General features: G+C 42.7%; 2 protein-coding genes across 9 annotated transcripts in view; one reads left to right on the forward strand and one right to left on the reverse strand.

Annotated features, from left to right (window-relative positions):
• Positions 1–7,709, forward strand: part of LOC143291014 (putative chitinase 10) — an 81,993-nt gene extending 74,284 nt beyond the window's left edge. The window contains exons 19-25 of the mRNA XM_076600601.1: positions 116–240; positions 1,164–1,290; positions 3,110–3,295; positions 4,256–4,378; positions 4,651–4,959; positions 5,835–6,210; positions 7,387–7,709. Coding sequence (XP_076456716.1) covers positions 116–240; positions 1,164–1,290; positions 3,110–3,295; positions 4,256–4,378; positions 4,651–4,959; positions 5,835–6,210; positions 7,387–7,577 — 1,437 coding nt within the window. The 3' untranslated portion in view covers positions 7,578–7,709. The remainder of the gene's footprint in view (positions 1–115; positions 241–1,163; positions 1,291–3,109; positions 3,296–4,255; positions 4,379–4,650; positions 4,960–5,834; positions 6,211–7,386) is intronic.
• Positions 7,710–13,672: 5,963 nt separating this feature from the next.
• LOC143291245 (methyltransferase HEMK2-like) overlaps positions 13,673–20,000 on the reverse strand; it is a 14,422-nt gene continuing 8,094 nt past the window's right edge. For all 8 annotated transcript variants that reach the window (XM_076601037.1, XM_076601034.1, XM_076601036.1 and 5 more), the window contains 3 exons: positions 19,311–19,394; positions 18,220–18,361; positions 13,673–14,801 (listed from right to left, as the gene is read on the reverse strand). In XM_076601037.1, the coding sequence (XP_076457152.1) occupies positions 14,692–14,801; positions 18,220–18,361; positions 19,311–19,394 (336 nt within the window). In that variant the 3' untranslated portion in view covers positions 13,673–14,691. The remainder of the gene's footprint in view (positions 14,802–18,219; positions 18,362–19,310; positions 19,395–20,000) is intronic.

The raw sequence follows: 20,000 nt of genomic DNA on the forward strand, positions 1-20,000 counted from the left end.
CCTTGATGGTGAGGACAATGATAAAGGAATGAGTATTCCTATGCAGGGACTATGTGAAGCCTTGATGGTGAGGAGAATGATAAACTAAAAGAATGAGTGTATTCCTACTCGGCAGGGACTATACGAAGCTTTTGCGGAGGAATCTCGAAGGACTGGGCGTGAGAAGTTGCTGCTGACCATGGCGACAGCTTCGGGGACCTACTTCATTGACTCGTCCTATGAACCACGAAAGATCATTCCGTCAGTATCATCATTGTCATTGTGTCGTGTTATGTTGTAATGTATTGTGCATTGCATTGCGTTGCGTTGTGTTGTGTTGCGTTGCATTGCATTGCTTTGCTGTGCTTTGCTTTGCATTGCATTGCATTGCATTGCCTTGCCTTCCTTTGCCTTGTATTTCCTTTTGTCACAACATATTTTTCAGCATGAAATTCGGACTTCTGTCCCCGGTGAGAGCGCATGTATTGTATCATAATTGTTACTGTGTGTGTGTGTGTGTGTGTGTGTGTGTGTGTGTGTGTGTGCTCTGCCTGTAAATGTATTCGCTTTACGATTGAAGCGGATTTTTCATCAGAATTTTTCCCGGAAGAGCCCCCCCCCCCTTTTTTTTTTTTTTTTTTTTTTTTGTCTAGGGTTCTTTTTCGTGCACTAAGTGTACACGGGGCCTCGATTTATTTTCTCATTCTAAAAAACTAGCACCCAGACCATCACTCAAGATCTAGTGGAGAGGAGGGGGTGGGAGTAAAAATCCTGGTCCGTATATTGGAATCGAACCCGGCGGACGTTCGTTTCCAGGCTAACCGGGCGCATAACCGCAAGGCCACCACTCCACATTTTTAGCTCACAGAATGCTAAAAAGGAAATGTGTGTGTGTGTGTGTGTGTGTGTGTGTGTGTGTGTGTGTGTGTGTGTGCTTCTTTTGTATCTTCGAACAAACTCCATTGGCAGGTGAAATTCTGCTGCGATGGTGTCAGTGATCACTCGAGTTCTCGTGTTATGAACATCTCCAGTTCACCTTACTAAATCACTCTGACAAAAAGTCGAGCTCAACGGAATTTAGAAATTAGGTATTGTTTCTTTTCTGTGCTTACGTAATTATTTTTTTTTCATTGCACGCGAAGCATCGCTTCATTCAACTGCACGTGGGGTGTTTTACCGTGCAGCTACATGGACTACATGTTGCTGATGACGTACAACTACCACGGCCAATGGGAGAAGAGGACAGGGCACCACACCCCCATGTGGAAACACCCCAACGACCCGCCTGGAGAGCAGTCCGAACTCTTCCTGGTCTGTCATACATACACAACACGCGCGCGCGCACGCACGCACGCACGCGCGCACACACACACACACACACACTCACATGCAAACACGCACACACACATACACACACACACACACACACACACACACACACACACACACACACACACACACACACACACACACCACACACACACACACACAAACACACACACACACAAACACACACACACACACAAACACACACACAAACACACACACACACACACAAACACACACACACACACACACACACACACACACACTCACCACACACACACACAAACACACACACAAACACACACACACACACAAACACACACACCACACACACACATGCAAACACACACACACACACACACACACACACACACACACACACACACATATATATATATATATACACACAAACACGCACACAGACACACACATGCACACACGCACACACACACACACACACACACACACACACACACACACACACACACACACACACACACAGAACAAACTCACTAACAGATGGGACAGATTGGAGAGGAAAAGGGACAGATACGCAGACAGATTCTCCAAGCAGAGGTGACGGTGATGATGAAGACTATGATAATGACCCCTTGAATTACGACGATGTTAATTTAACTCTCTCCATACGAACGGCGAAAGAGACGACGTTAACAGCGTTTCACCCCAATTACCACCATCAAAATATTGCATGTGGAAGGCTCTTACACTGAAGAGGTGAATGTTGACAAAGAATACCACAGTTCTGACGACGGAAGCTAAAGGTTGGGTCATTCAGACACCCACTGGACATCCGAGGGGTCTGTGTAGAGGAGAAGAGAGGACTGGCCGTACTGAGTGAGTTAATTGATGACAGGCGCGTCTTCTCCGTGCTGTACTCATTGCCGCTGCCTGCATACACACATGCTGTCTGGAGACATGCTGCTGCTGCTGCTGCTGCTGCCTCTGTTGCTGTTTATAATGGTGGTGGTGGAGATGATGATGATGATGGTGATGGTGATGATGAAGGCGACGACCAAAATGACGATGATGTTAATGACGATGATGCTGGTGATGATTACAACGACCCACAATGACGATGATAACGATTGATGACAATAATGGTGACGAGGACGACAATGACGAGACGATGATGGTGATGATGAAAATGATGATGACGATGGTAATGACAGCGACGATAATGACGACGACTACGACGATAATGATGATGAAGATGACGACCACAGTGACGACGACGATGATGATGATGGTAATGACAAAATATCATGACGATGATAATGACGACAGCGACGACGACAATGGTGATGATAAAGACGACCACAATGACGATGATGAAAATGACATTGATGATGACGATGGTAATGATGACGAAGACAATGATGATGACGATGATGATGAAAATGACAAAATATCATGACGATGATAATGACAACAACAACGACTACGATGGTGATGATGATGATGACGACGACCACAATGACAGTGATGAAGATGTCACTGATGATGATGATGATGATAATGACGACGACAATGATGACGATGAAGACGATGACAATGATGATGATGATAAAAACAACGACGACTATGACGATGATGACGACAAACTGATGACGATGATAATACCGACGACGACGACGATAATGATAACGACGACGACGACGACGATTATGAAGCGTATAATGACGACGACGACGATGATGATGATGATGACAATGTTAATGACTACGATGATGATGATGGTGATGATGATGATGATGATGATGATGATGATGATGATGATGCCCAGAACTGGTCCATCGACTACTGGCTGGACATGGGAGTGCCCAAGGACAAGCTGGTGGTGGGGCTGGCCACTTACGGAATGACCTACACCTTGGCTGACTCGCGCCAGAACGGAGTTCACTCCCCTGCCCGAGGAGGTGGCCGTATGGGGCGCTACACCAAGGAGACGGGCATCCTGTCATACTACGAGGTACTCAGCCTTTAAGAAGTTACTCTTTTATATATAAAGCTATGTATACAAATAACTTGAATAAAAGCTAATTTGTGTTTGCACATTTCTTCTGTCTTTGCTGCTGTGCGCACGTGTCAAATGATCGGTATAAGGACAGGCCCGGCGCTTCCTTTTTTGAGGAAGTGTCTGGGTTTGTTTCAATGTACCTTTTATTTACCTGTGCTAGTTGAATCGGTAGCGTAAGACTGTGTTATGTCATTTTGTTTAAAGTACGAGGTATCCCTCTTTTGAAGGTCGCCCTTTTTTTTCATACTGCTAGGTACCCCTCTTTTGGAAAGTATAGGTTCTGTTTAGATGTAGAACGATACAGAAACGTCTATATGTTCATACTACTACTACTACTCCTACTACTACTACTACTACTACTACTACTACTACCAATAATAACCATCATCGTCATCATCATCATTATTATAATCATAATAAAGAAAGAAAAAATCCATCGAATGAATTTTGTTAAAAAAAATTTTTTTCTCCGCTGGCCATTCAATGCCCAGCTCAGCATCGAGGAATCCGCTTGATTCCTCCCAAGTCCTCACCTTAGAAGCATCCTTCCCGAGGTTTTCAAAGGGAAAGAATCAGTTGAATTATTGATTGATTTATTAATTGATTGATTGTGTGTGTGTGTGTGTGTGTGTGTGTGTGTCTGTCTGTGTGTGCGTGTGTGTACGTGCATGCGTGTGTGCGTGCGTGCGTGTGTATATGTCCTTGTACATCCATATGTGTGTGTGTGCGTGCGTGCGTGCGTGTGTGTGTGTGTGTGTGTGTGTGTGTTCGTGTGTGTTCGTGTGTGCGTGTGTATGTGTGCTTGTACGTCTTGGTGTGTGTGTGTGTGTGTTTGTGCGTCCACGTATGTGTGTATGTGTGAGTGTGTGTGCGTCCATGTGTGTGTGTGCGTGTGTGTGTGTGTGTTGTCAGATCTGTGAGAACCTCCAGGAGAAGGGGTGGAAGACGGGGTGGATCGAGGAGCAGGAGGTACCCTATGCCTACGGCGGGGACCAGTGGGCTGGCTACGACAACGTGCACAGCATCACCATCAAGGTTGGCCACGCACACACACACTCGCACACACACACACATACACACACACACGCACGCACGCACGCACACGCACGCACGCACGCACACACAAACACACACACATACACACACGCACGCACGCACACACCAACTATTTGCATTCGTCAACGTCAGTAACTGTATAGTCTGTTCCCCTCCCCCCGACCAGGCGAACAACATCATAAAATGGGAACCAACTGTTTGTATTGGTCAACGTTAGTAACTGTATAGTCTGTTCCCCTTCCCCCGACCAGGCGAACCACATCATGAAGAGGGGCCTGGCCGGAGCATTCGTGTGGTCGGTGGAGATGGACGACTTTGACGGGTCGTGCGGCGACGGAAAGTACCCACTGCTCTCGGCAGTGGCACAGGTACTGCAGCCGTACAAGAGCTCCCCCATGGCCATACCCTCGCTCAAGGAGGAGACTGGAAAGACAGGGGTGCTGGGGCCCCGACCAGCAGCCAGAGACAGACCCGCCGGGCCTCCTAGCCGTTCTCCCACTTCCACTTCTCCTGTGCCGGTGCCTTCCACCGTGTCTCACGTGTCACAGTCTGCAGGAAAGGTAGGTGACTGGGTTGGGTTTTTTTTATGGACTGGGTTGGGTTTTTTTTTATGTGAACAGAATGAAGAATTTGTGAAGTACTACAAAAAAAGGTGGGTATATGTATTGTGCTCTGTAAATTGCATGTATCTGAGGTGATGAAAGACAAGAAAAAAGAGAAGGAAAGAAAGGGGGAAAAAAAAAGGAAAAAAAGGCGAGAAATGCAGTCAACTTCCTTGAATCAAAAGCATATGGATGCCTGCTGTGCCACCACAGATGAGCGAGAGAGTGCCTGCACAGAGAGAGACAGAGACACAGAGAGAGGCAGACAGACAGACAGAGAACTCAGAATCCAAAACTTTGTTCCTCGATGAATAAAAGAGAAAGAAAACAGAAAGCTAGTTGGGGGTGCAGAAAGAGAGGCAAGTTATGTAAACTGACGAAACACAGGCAGACAGACAAACAGGCTGAGAAAAACCGACTGGAAAACTTGACCCGATTAAATGGTGGACCCTTTCGTGGTATTCAGTAAACTGTTATAAACCGTCCAATTTGTAATGCTGGACTCAATTCTTGTTTGTTTTTATTATGAAGCATCTCACTAAATCACTAAAGCAATAGATGAATGAAGCCTATTAGGATTTGTACTAAGCGGTGATAGGAGGGTGTGTGTGTGTGGGGGGGGGGGGGGTCGGGGAATTGTGTGGGAGATGGTGGGGTTGGGGGCGTGGGGGTGGGGGGTGTGGGGGGGGTAGACAGCATCACTGCCATGGTGGTTCGTCAAAGCAGCAGCCAGTGCAATGTTCATTGCCTTAGGGAAAAAATATCAACATAAAAAAAAAAAGTTCAAACAGTCCGACTCCACAGTTTCTGAAACTCCTCCGTGCGTTCCCCAGATTGACGGAAAACGAGTCACGTGGTGGGGGAAGCCAACATGGCGGCCGGCAAAGAACGGGAAGGCTTCTCGGAGTCCTTGGTCACCGTGGCGCCGAACCACGCCCTCGCTGCACCAACCCACCAATCACAACGCCCGTACTCTGCCGGCCTCGGGCCACACAACCAATTGGAACGCTCGTCCCACGGGACGGCCCAACCCTAGCCACGCCCGTTCTCACACCAGAGGACCCAAGGCGGCGGAGGAGAATTCCGTGGAGCACAGGCATCACCAGGAGGGCGGGGGGAACCAGATTTCTGCGGGAGGTTCCAGTGCCAGACACGATGCTGCCAGCCGTGATGAGCTGAAGTCATCCTCTGCTGGTTCCGAGTCTGGAGGTATCATACCGTTTGTGCTCTGCCCCTGTCATAGCCTCGCGCTTTCAAAGGTCTTTCTTTGGGTCTGAGGGGGTAAAAAAGAAAGAAAAAAAAAAAGGTCACCAGTTTGTATCATTTTACCTTAAAATTTCAGTCATTCGTGTGTATGCACAAGACTGAAGAAGATCGAATACGCACGTTAAAGATCTCGTAATTGGTGTCAGCGTTTGGTAGGTTGTGGAAACATGATGAATATACCCAGCATGCACACCCCCACCGAAAACGGTCTATGGTTGCCTAAATGGCGATGCAAATGAACAAAGCGGTCATACACGGAAAATGTTTCATGTCTGTATGAGTGTGTATGTGTGAGTAACTGAAACCTGATCACTGAATGACACAGGAAACGAATGACGAGCGGCCAAATGGCAGCCTGTTGTGCAATTGACTCCATCTTTGTAAAGCGCTTAGAGCTTGGTTTCCGACCGAGGATAGGCGCTTTTTAAGTTCTCATATCATCATCATCATTATGGGTTGGAGTTTTTTTTTCATTATTTGATGTTTCTTCCTTTTCCCTTCAAACAATAATGATTACAACACTGGGGTATGTTGTATGTATGTTTGTAGATGTGTGTAAGCAGAATTTAATCCTGCTTCTTGTTTCTTCGGTGCAGTTATGTGAAAGCTAGTTCACGGCGTGTATGAAAAGCATGGCTGATTTTGCAGTGGATTATACCTCAGTACTATTGTGTTGCAGAGTGCAATGTTCGAGAATTATCTTATATTCTAATTTTTGCCCCTTTTTCCTTTTCTCGTGATTGTTTTTTTTCCTGAATCTCCCTTGCATTTGATGTTTCATAGAATCCGCGATAACTACACATTTTATTGATATGGTTAGTTTACTTCATAAGATTATGTAATAATATTCCATCTTAATGAAGAGAGAGAAGAAAAAAAATTCATGGCAGTAACAGAGATGCTCTTGTAATTGTTATGAAGACGTAATCCCAATTGCGTTCCACGGTCATTATTGCGTGACCAATTCTAGCGTTTGTTCACAATAATTGTCGATGTCATTGTCACGCCCATCATCCCCCCCCCCCCCCCCCCCCCCCCCCCCCCCCCCCCCCCCCCCCCCCCCCCCCCCCCCCCCCATCAGATCACCACCATGTACCCCCTTTTGTGACGGCTGTGCAGGGTCTGTGACGTGTCACGGGTTAGGATCAGGTCTCCATCTTCACCCTGACGACTGTGAAAAGTTCCTCATGTGCATGCCAGGAGCCTGGTTGCAGTTACCTGCCCATGTCATGTCCTGCCCTTCTGGCACGCGCTTTGACGACCGCATCAAGATCTGCAACCATGCTGACAGTGTGTCCTGCTGGAACTGATCGATGGCTGTGACACATCCATGCTGACACTGTGTCATGCTGGAACTGACTGATGGCTGTGACACAACCATGCTGACACTGTGTCATGCTGGAACTGATTGAAGGCTGTGACACATCCTTGCTGACACTGTGTCTTGCTGACTGAAGGCTGTGACACATCCTTGCTGACACTGTGTCATGCTGACTGAAGGCTGTGACACATCCTTGCTGACACTGTGTCATATTGGAACTGACTGAAGGCTGTGACACAACCATGCTGACACTGTGTCATGCTGGAACTGATTGATGGCTGTGACACATCCTTGCTGACACTGTGTCATGCTGACTGAAGGATGTGACACATCCAAGCTGACACTGTGTCATGCTGGAACTGATTGATGGCTGTGACACATCCTTGCTGACACTGTGTCATGCTGGAACTGATTGATGGCTGTGACACAACCATGCTGACACTGTGTCATGCTGGAACTGACTGAAGGCTGTGACACATCCTTGCTGACACTGTGTCATGCTGGAACTGATTGATGGCTGTGACACATCCTTGCTGACACTGTGTCATGCTGACTGAAGGATGTGACACATCCAAGCTGACACTGTGTCATGCTGGAACTGACTGAAGGCTGTGACACATCCTTGCTGACACTGTGTCATGCTGACTGAAGGCTGTGACACATCCATGCTGACACTGTGTCATGCTGGAACTGACTGAAGGCTGTGACACATCCTTGCTGACACTGTGTCATGCTGGAACTGACTGAAGGTTGTGACACAACCATACTGACACTGTGTCATGCTGGAACTGATTGATGGCTGTGACACAACCTTGCTGACACTGTGTCATGCTGGAACTGACTGATAGCTGTGACACATCCTTGCTGACACTGTGTCATGCTGACTGAAGGCTGTGACACAACCTTGCTGACAGTGTGTCATGCTGGAACTGATTGAAGGCTGTGACACATCCTTGCTGACACTGTGTCATGCTGACTGAAGGATGTGACACATCCAAGCTGACACTGTGTCATGCTGGAACTGACTGAAGGCTGTGACACATCCAAGCTGACACTGTGTCATGCTGGAACTGATTGATGGCTGTGACACATCCGTGCTGACACTGTGTCATGCTGACTGAAGGATGCGACACAACAATGCTGACACTGTGTCATGCTGACTGAAGGATGTGACACATCCAAGCTGACACTGTGTCATGCTGGAACTGATTGATGGCTGTGACACATCCAAGCTGACACTGTGTCATGCTGGAACTGATTGATGGCTGTGACACATCCGTGCTGACACTGTGTCATGCTGACTGAAGGCTGGGACACATTCTTGCTGGCACTGTGTCATGCTGACTGAAGGATGCGACACAACAATGCTGACACTGTGTCGTGCTGGAACTGATTGTGGCTGTGACACATCTTGCTGGAACTATTGGGTACATCATTTCCTTGGTAGTATGTCGTTCTAGAACTATTGAGTACATCATTTCCTTGGTAGTATGTCGTTCTGGAACTATTGGGTACATCATTTCCTTGGTAGTATCTTGGTAGTATTTCGTTCTAGATCTATTGAGTACATCATTTCCCTGGTAGTATGTCGTTCTGGAACTATTGGGTACATCATTTCCTTGGTAGTATGTCGTTCTAGAACTATTGAGTACATCATTTCCTTGGTAGTATGTCGTTCTGGAACTATTGGGTACATCATTTACTTGGTAGTTTCTTGGTAGTATGTCGTTCTAGAACAATTGAGTACATCATTTCCCTGGTAGTATGTCGTTCTGGAACAATTGGGTACATCATTTCCTTGGTAGTATATCGCTCTGGACCTATCGGGTACATCATTTCCTTGGTAGTGTGTCGTTCTGGAACTATTGAGTACATTTCCTTCAGTGGTATTTTGTCGTTCTGGAACTATTGGGTACGTTATATTGTCTGTATCTGCTGGAATTAGTGAGAATGCAACATTCGATCTGCTGGAACGGACAAGGACGATATTCAGTCAGCAGAAACAAGCCATTGATCCCCGGCCATCGCATGACAAATCCTGCTCAGACCATCATGGAGTGAGGGATGGAAGTGAATATTGTAGATGATCACCAACATAGCGTTGGGAACTGAAATGAATATTGTAGATGATCACCAACATAGCGTTGGGAACTGAAGTGAATATTGTAGATGATCACCAACATAGCGTTGGGAACTGAAGTGAATATTGTAGATAATCATCATTATACAGTGGGGAACTGAAGTGAATATTGTAGATAATCACCATAACAGCCTGGGGAATTTTGAAGTGAAAATTGTAGATGACCACCATCATAGACTGGGGAAAGAGGAAGCTAGTCAGGGGATACACAGGGGAGGTAACCTTCTTCCGGGAGGTTATCGGCCGTAGCTACTTTTGTTTTCTCGCCATCGACGGGTAGTAGTTTGCACAGGACAGGAATCGGACTCCCTGCCGGAGTGTGTACTAGTGGGTCAAGGTAAAGTATGTGTAGTTAAATGGGGAATTTTAATGCGAATATTGTGACCACAATCACTGAGTGAGGAATGGAAGCGAATATTGTAGAAAATGGCCAGTGGAATGGAAATGAATACTGGAGGTAGTCAACATCATGCAGAAAGGAACTGACAATATTGAAGACAACCTCCATCACAGAGAGAAGAAAATGATGTGAATATTGTCGATAATCTGTCCTAGTCTGCGCCTTGCAGACAGGAGTGAAAACAGAACCAGTCCGCAGTAAGATCTGCAATTCCACCTACACTGACAGACACTGTCAAGGGAGACAACAGTGTTAGTCAAGATGCTGGAGATGGTTTGTGGTGGTGTGTGTTGTTATTTTTTCTTCAAAATTCTTACACAGTGTAACCCTGTCATTTCACAAGCTGAAACGAATCTATGGTCGACATTTTCTGAAGGCCACAATACTATACTTGCTGGTTTTTAGTTTTTCTGTCGGTGGTGGTGTTAACATCATAATATGCATTCATTTAATTCTGTCAGCTGTCAAATCTTTTGAATACTAAATTCACCCACTGTTTAATCAAAAGCACGTTTCCCGTGACTTCTTAACTAAATGATGGCGAACTTTGACGTAACATATGATCTGTATAGTTTGTAAATATTAAAAGTGTGTGTGTATATATGCAAGTGTGTAGATGCATCTATGGATGGAACTTGTATGCATGTAAGTGAAAATTTGTTCACAGAATCATCATTAAAAACTGTTAGCACTGGCACACATACACATATCGATACCATAAATGTTGTATGTGGACACTGTAGAGGTCAATGTATGTATATAATTATGTATGTTTGCCAGTTAAACCTACATTCTGATTCAACTGCAAATTAAAAAAAAGCTGGAACTACTGTCCAGAAATATTCATTGATTTTACGTAAGAATAATCACTATGCGATTGTTTCAAAACAGTCACACTTTTCGAAACAGTATCAGGAAAAAAAAATTTTTTTGGAAAAGAAACCACATTGAGTTCTTTACCTGTGTTGTATTTAAAATGCAGAAAAACTGAATACAGAAAACACACTTACACACGTGTGCACATGTTTATTCTTAGCACTGTGTCACACGTCAGTACAATTTACATCTTTGATATGCATTGTTCAAAACAAGGTATTTGACTAGCTTTTAAGATTCATTTCAAGAGCAAAATTCAGTTGTGCACGTGGGTGGGGAGATGGGCTGAGGGGGGCAAGGGGGACAAGGAGAGAGAGATGTGAAAAGAGAGGGAGAGAGGTAGTGGTAGTTCTTCACAAGTAACGCAACCATTCCAATGATGGTTGGATACAGAGCAGAAGGGTATTATTATTATTATCATTATTATTATTATTCAGTTGATGACAATTGACGGACTACTTGGTTCACGCTAGGTTGGTTTTTTTTTAATCTAAAAATGTAACAACCTTTAAAAAAAAAAAACTTGAACACATGCTGAATTATTGCATCAGGTGCTCGGGTGAAATGGGTGGTTATCGGCCGTAGCTACTTTCGTTTTCTCCGCACAGGCGGATAGTAGTTTGCACAGGACAGGAATCGGACTTCCTGCCGGAGTCTGCATTTGCGGGTCACGGTAAAGTATGTGTAGTGAAAAGGTACATTATTTAGTGTGACGGCTTATGCCCCTTGAATGAATCATCGTCTGCTACTTTGATTAGATCCTTGAAGTGTGTTGAAAAGATCGTTTCGGGAATCTTTTTCCTTTAATAACTATTTTACTTATTAATTCAAATTCTGTTTTATAACAATTTCAGAAACGGCGTATTATTCATTTTTCACTTAAAAAAAAAAAAAAAAAAAAAAAAAAAAAAAAAGCCGACAAAAAACTTTGATTCATTTTTTTTTTAGGACTACATAAAGGCATGTCATATTTTTACAAATTGTTAAAAACCTTTCAGAAGGTTGTATGAATCCTGTGTAGTGTTTCAATGTCAGCTCAACCAGTGACTGACTGCAAGGGTTGCTACGACAACGTACAAGTATCATGCTGTAAATAAAAGTGAATACTGCAGTGCCATTGTCATCATCATATACAGTCCGGTGTTTGAGTAAATCCATGACAATTTCATTTCATCAATAAATCTGTTGAACCAGAAAATGTTTTCTGTGACTGCAAGAATATAATTTCTCTGTTTTCTTTGTGTGTGTGTGTGTGTGTGTGTGTGTGTGTGTGATTCACCACATGCATTGCAACAGCATGTTCTTTTCACTTTGTAAATGCAAACTTTTCTCTGACACGTGGTCGTTACTTCTCTGATTTCACATGGTCATTACCCCTCACTGATGACACATGGTCATTACCCCTCACTGATGACACATGGTCATTACTCCTCTCTATGACACATGGTCATTACCCCTCACTGATGACACATGGTCATTACTTTTCTGATGACACATGGTCATTACCCCTCACTGATGACACATGGTCATTACTTTCCTGATGACACATGGTCATTACTTTTCTGATGACACATGGTCATTACCCCTCACTGATGACACATGGTCATTACTTTTCTGATGACACATGGTCATTACTCCTCTCCTTGATGACACATGGTCATTACCCCTCACTGATGACACATGGTCATTACATTCCTGATGACACATGGTCATTACCGGACACATGGTCATTACCCCTCACTGATGACACATGGTCATTACCCCTCACTGATGACACATGGTCATTACTTCTATCTCTGAAGACACATGGTCATTACTCCTCTCTGATGACACATGGTCATTACTCCTCTCTGATGACACAAGGTCATTACTCCTTTTTGATGACACAAGACCATTACCCATCACTGATGCCACATGGTCATTACTCCTCTCCTTGATGCCACATGGTCATTACTTCTATCTCTGAAGACACGAGGTCATTACTCCTCTCTGATGACACATGGTCATTACTCTTCTCTCTGATGACACATGGTCATTACTCCTCTCTGATGACACAAGACCATTACCCTTCACTGGTGACACATGGTCATTTCTTCTCTCTCTGAAGACACGTGGTCATTACCCTTCACTGATGACACAAGGTCATTACTCCCCTCCTTGATGACACATGGTCATTACTCCTCACTGATGACACATGGTCATTACTCCTCACTGATGACACATGGTCATTACTCCTCTCCTTGACATGTGGTCATTACTCCTCTCTGATGACACAAGACCACTACCCTTCACTGATGACACATGGTCATTACTCCTCTCTGATGACACAAGACCATTACCCTTCACTGATGACACATGGTCATTACTCCTCTCTGATGACACAAGACCATTACCCTTCACTGATGACACATGGTCACTACTTCTCTCTGATGAGATATGACCATTTCTTCCTTCTCATGGCCATTAATAATTTTTTTCGGTAGTTAGGCGGGGGACGAGACAGGAGGCTGGTGGAACAGAAAAATGTAGGGAAAAACAAAGAAATAAAACCACAACACACAAAAGTTTGATAAAAAGCATGTTATACTGTATTTATGTCCTTCCCAATAGCTTCAGTTTCACATACTCTACACACACACAAACACACACACACACACACACACACAGACACTCACTCATACACACACACACACACACACACGAACACACACACACACACACACCATTCTACTCTACATGCCATTGCAACCAATCATAAAACACGCAATTTCAGTGTAATATGTACACACATACATATTCAAACAAACACACACACACACACACATAACACATATAATCACAAACACATATGCATAATCACACACGCACACACACATACATAACCACACACACATGCATGATCACAAACAAACACAAAATCACACACACATAATCAGACACACGTACACAACTGCACACACACACATACATACCATCCTCTCCCCCCCTCACACATACACATAATCACACACACAGACATGATCACACACGTATGTTATCACACCCACGCATGCACGCATAAATGCTATGTGCCTCGCGAGAATTTCAGGACAGACAGATGCTCCCTTCCTGCTTTACGACTCATCACCACAGTCATGTGGAAGCCATCTTTCTTCAGTGCCGCTTCTATCTCCTCTGAAACATGGTCACTACTTCTCTCTGATGAGATATGATCATTTCTTCCCTCTCATGGCCATTAATAATTTTTTTTGGTAGTTACGCGGGGGACGAGACAGGAGGCTGGTGGAACAGAAAAATGTAGGGAAAAACAAAGAAATAAAACCACAACACACAAAAGTTTGATAAAAGATTGTTATACTGAATTTATGTCCTTCCCAATAGCTTCAGTTTCACATACTCTACACACACGCGCACACACACACACACACAGAGACACTCACTCATACACACACACACACACACGCACACACACACACACACACACACACACACACACCATTCTACCCTACATGCCATTGCAACCAATCATAAAACACGCAATTTCAGTGTAATATGTACACACATACATATTCAAACAAACACACACACACACACATAACACATATATCACAAACACATATGCATAATCACACACACAGACATGATCACACACATATGTCGTCACACCCACGCATGCACACATAAATGCTATGTGCCTCGCGAGAATTTCAAGACAGACAGATGCTCCCTTCCTGCTTTACGACTCATCACCACAGTCATGTGGAAGCCGTCCTTCTTCAGTGCCGCTTCTATCTCCTCTGAAACACACAACACGCTGATCTGAACTGACAACAAAATCTCTGAAATAACAATACTAATGTGTTTGAAGAAACAACACACTGACCTGATGTGACGGAACACACGACACACACCTCTGAAATAACAATACCAATGTTTCTGAAAAAAACAACACACCAATCTGAAAGGAGGAAACGCACAACACACATCTCAGAAATAACAATGCTAACGTGTCTGAAAAAAACAGCACACTGATCTGATATGATGAAACACACAACACTCATCTCTGAAATAACAATACTAACGTTTCTAAAAAAAGACGAAACACTAATCTGAAATGATGACACACTCATCTCTGAAATAACAATACTAACGTCTCTGAAATAAACAGTACACTGATCTCAAATGACAAAACACATAACACACATATTTGAAATAACATACTAATGTTTCTGAAAAAAAACAAAAACATATTGATCTGTAATGATGAAACACACAACACTCATCTCTGAAATAAAAATACAAACGTTTCTAAAAAAGACGAAACACTGATCTGAAATGATGACACACTCATCTCTGAAATAACAATACTAACATCTCTGAAATAAACAGTACACTGATCTCAAATGACAAAACACATAACACACATATTTGAAATAACATATTAATGTTTCTGAAAAAAAACCCCACAAAACATATTGATCTGTAATGATGAAACACACAACACTCATCTCTGAAATAACAATACTACCGTCTCTGAAATAAACAATACACTGATCTGAAATGACAAAGCACATAACACACATCTCTGAAATAACAATACTAATGTTTCTGAAAAAGACAATACACTGATATGAAATGGACATCTCTGAAATAACAATACTAATGTTTCTGAAAAAGACAATACACTGATATGAACTGATGAAACGGACATCCCCTGAAATAACAATACTAATGTTTTTGAAAAAGACAATACACTGATATGAACTGATGAAACGGACATCCCCTGAAATAACAATACTAATGTTTCTGAAAAAGACAATACACTGATATGAACTGATGAAACGCACATCCCCTGAAATAACAATACTAATGTTTCTGAAAAAGACAATACACTGATATGAACTGATGAAACGCACATCCCCTGAAATAACAATACTAATGTTTCTGAAAAAGACAACACACTGATATGAACTGATGAAACGCACATCCCCTGAAATAACAATACTAATGTTTCTAAAAAAGACGAAACACTAATCTGAAATGATGACACACTCATCTCTGAAATAACAATACTAACGTCTCTGAAATAAACAGTACACTGATCTCAAATGACAAAACACATAACACACATATTTGAAATAACATACTAATGTTTCTGAAAAAAAACCCACAAAACATATTGATCTGTAATGATGAAACACACAACACTCATCTCTGAAATAAAAATACAAACGTTTCTAAAAAAGACGAAACACTGATCTGAAATGATGACACACTCATCTCTGAAATAACAATACTAACATCTCTGAAATAAACAGTACACTGATCTCAAATGACAAAACACATAACACACATGTTTGAAATAACATATTAATGTTTCTGGAAAAAAAAACCCACAAAACATATTGATCTGTAATGATGAAACACACAACACTCATCTCTGAAATAAAAATACAAACGTTTCTAAAAAAGACGAAACACTGATCTGAAATGATGACACACTCATCTCTGAAATAACAATACTAACATCTCTGAAATAAACAGTACACTGATCTCAAATGACAAAACACATAACACACATGTTTGAAATAACATATTAATGTTTCTGGAAAAAAAAAACCCACAAAACATATTGATCTGTAATGATGAAACACACAACACTCATCTCTGAAATAAAAATACAAACGTTTCTAAAAAAGACGAAACACTGATCTGAAATGATGACACACTCATCTCTGAAATAACAATACTAACATCTCTGAAATAAACAGTACACTGATCTCAAATGACAAAACACATAACACACATGTTTGAAATAACATATTAATGTTTCTGAAAAAAAAACCCACAAAACATATTGATCTGTAATGATGAAACACACAAACACTCTGGAATAACAATACCCAAGTTTCTGAAAAAGACAATACACTAATCTGTAAAGACAAGACACTCATCTCTGAAACGTTTCTGAAATAAACAATACACTGATCTGAAATGACAAAGCACATAACACACATCTCTGAAATAACAATACTAATGTTTCTGAAAAAGACAATACACTGATATGAACTGATGAAACGGACATCCCCTGAAATAACAATACTAATGTTTCTGAAAAAGACAATACACTGATATGAACTGATGAAACGCACATCCCCTGAAATAACAATACTAATGTTTCTGAAAAAGACAATACACTGATATGAAATGATGAAATGGACATCTCTGAAATAACAATACTAATGTTTCTGAAAAAGACAATACACTGATATGAACTGATGAAACGCACATTTCTGAAATAACAATACTAATGTTTCTGAAAAAGACAATACACTGATATGAACTGATGAAACGCACATCCCCTGAAATAACAATACTAATGTTTCTGAAAAAGACAATACACTGATATGAATTGATGAAACGCACATCCCCTGAAATAACAATACTAATGTTTCTGAAAAAGACAATACACTGATATGAACTGATGAAACGCACATCCCCTGAAATAACCATACTAATGTTTCTGAAAAAGACAATACACTGATATGAACTGATGAAACGCACATCCCCTGACATAACAATACTAATGTTTCTGAAAGAACAGAACACACTGATCTGAAATGGCGAAACACGCAACAAACATCTCTGAAATAACAATACTATCGTCTCTGAAAGACACAACGCACTGATCTAAAATGATGAAACACACAAAATACACCTCTGAAATAACAATACCAACAACTCTAAACACACAAACCACTAATGTGAAATAAAAGTGCATGTCAAGGTCAGAGTTGTGCAGGTCAAGGTCAGTGTGGAGAAGGTTCAGGTTAGTGTGATGAATGTCAAGGTCAGTGTAGTGCAGGTCAAGGTCAGTAGGAGGACCTATTACTAACTGGGTGGAAGATAACATAACTTGGGGTGCAGAGTTGTAATATTCCCAGCGATTTGCAACCAGCTAATTATTGCATTTGAAAAGTCAAATCTATAGCTTCTGTTGACGTCTTTTTCCTACGATCAAATTTCTTTAAAATTTTTCAAAAAATCATGAAAAGTTGGTACAGGGCTGTTTGTGAGCACATGCGCATGGGCATTTGTGTGTGTGTGTGTGTGTGTGTGTGTGTGTTTGGTTCGTCGGCAGGTTGGTGTGTGTGAATCTGAAAGCTGTGCACCAGCCTGTGTTGTAATAAACTCCATAATGAACAACGCACTCACCAACCACGTTTTCTTTGATGACAATCAAGTAAAAGATGCCTGCAGGGGAGAGAAGCCTGGAGACTGTGGGAAGGAAGCGATCAGTGACCTCCCTTCCCTTGGCTCCTCCTGCCCAGGACGCCTCAATCCCTCCGCTGCTGACCTGCATGGATTAATAAAGCAACAATCTTTTCTGATCGCTCTGATCACAGGCACCCATCATTATAATTATGCAACCTGGTTGAAGACATAATTAGACAAACAACAAGGACGCCAAAGAATCGACAGACAGATAGAAAATACGAAAAAAAAAACTTAGCCGTATGCAGTGCACAGAAACAGGAGTCGAGATGGCTGCCGGAAAAAGAGGGCGCTAGCCTGGGGGCCACAGGGGAGGTTACCTACTTCCAGGAGGTTATCAGCCGTAGCTATTTTCGTTTTCTCCGCATAGGCGGATAGTAGTTTGCACAGGACAGGAATGTCAGACCCCTGCCGGAGTCTGCACTAGTGGGTCACTGTTAAGTATGTGTAATTAAAATGGCGTTTTTTTTGTCATCCATCTAATGCGTTCTTGTTCTGTGTTGTCTGTGTAGAGTTAGATAGCTTCCATCCTGCCATTTTCCTGGGAGGAGGGGGGGGGGGGGGTAATTGTTCCTATCAACCATAAAACCTGAGGTAGGTGTTGATATTATGCCTGAATCCAACTGCCAAAATAATCTCTTTCTGTTTATGTTCACAAGAATAAAATAAGTTGCAAATATTCAAGACATGATTTTGGGAATTTTGTTCTGAAAAAAAAAACCCAACAAAAACAAAAACAAACAAACAATAACAAAAAGATGAATTTGTTCTAGAAACTACCTATATAGGGTTTAAGCTCCACAAACATGGACACAAATTAATGTATACAATGTCAACAACGTTGAGCGTGATAACTAGAACTATAGAAGACCAAAAAAAATATGCTCTCAGATACTGTGCCTTGATCAAAGATGGGGTGGGGGGGCAGGGACGGCACTGACAACGTACAAAAAACTGCATGGCCCCCCTTCTCCCCCCACCTCAATCCCCCCCCTCCCCTCCCCTCCCACCTGCCCCCCTCTCCCACACACCTCACTGGATGGAGTGACGACGTAGGGAGGGTTGAACAGCAAGACATCAACCTGACCCTTCAGTCTGTCCTCCATGGCACTGCACTGCACACAGCACATCACACCTGACAGTCATTCACACCTGACAGTCATTCATGCCTTCACACCTGTCAGTCATTCACACCTGTCAGTCATTCATGCCTTCACACCTGTCAGTCATTCACACCTGTCAGTCATTCACGCCTTCACACCTGTCAGTCATTCACGCCTGTCAGTCATTCATGCCTTCACACCTGTCAGTCATTCACACCTGACAGTCATTCATGCCTTCAAAACCTGTCAGTCATTCACACCTGTCAGTCATTCACACCTGTCAGTCATTCATGCCTTCACACCTGTCAATCAGTCATGCCTTCACACCTGTCAGTCATTCACACCTATCAGATATTCATGTCACTACACCTGTCAGTCATCCATGCCATCACACCTGTCAGTCATTCACACCTGTCAGTCATTCACGCCTTCACACCTGTCAGTCATTCACACCTGTCATTCATTCATGTCACCACACCTGTCAGTCATTTATGCCATCATATCTGTCAGTCATTCACACCTGTCAGTCATCCATGCCATCACACCTGTCAGTCATTTACCCTTGTCAGTCACTCATGCCATCACATCTGTCATTCATACCTTTCAGTCATTCACACC

Source organism: Babylonia areolata, chromosome 16, assembly GCF_041734735.1.
Source record: "Babylonia areolata isolate BAREFJ2019XMU chromosome 16, ASM4173473v1, whole genome shotgun sequence".
Lineage (NCBI taxonomy): Eukaryota > Metazoa > Mollusca > Gastropoda > Neogastropoda > Buccinidae > Babylonia > Babylonia areolata.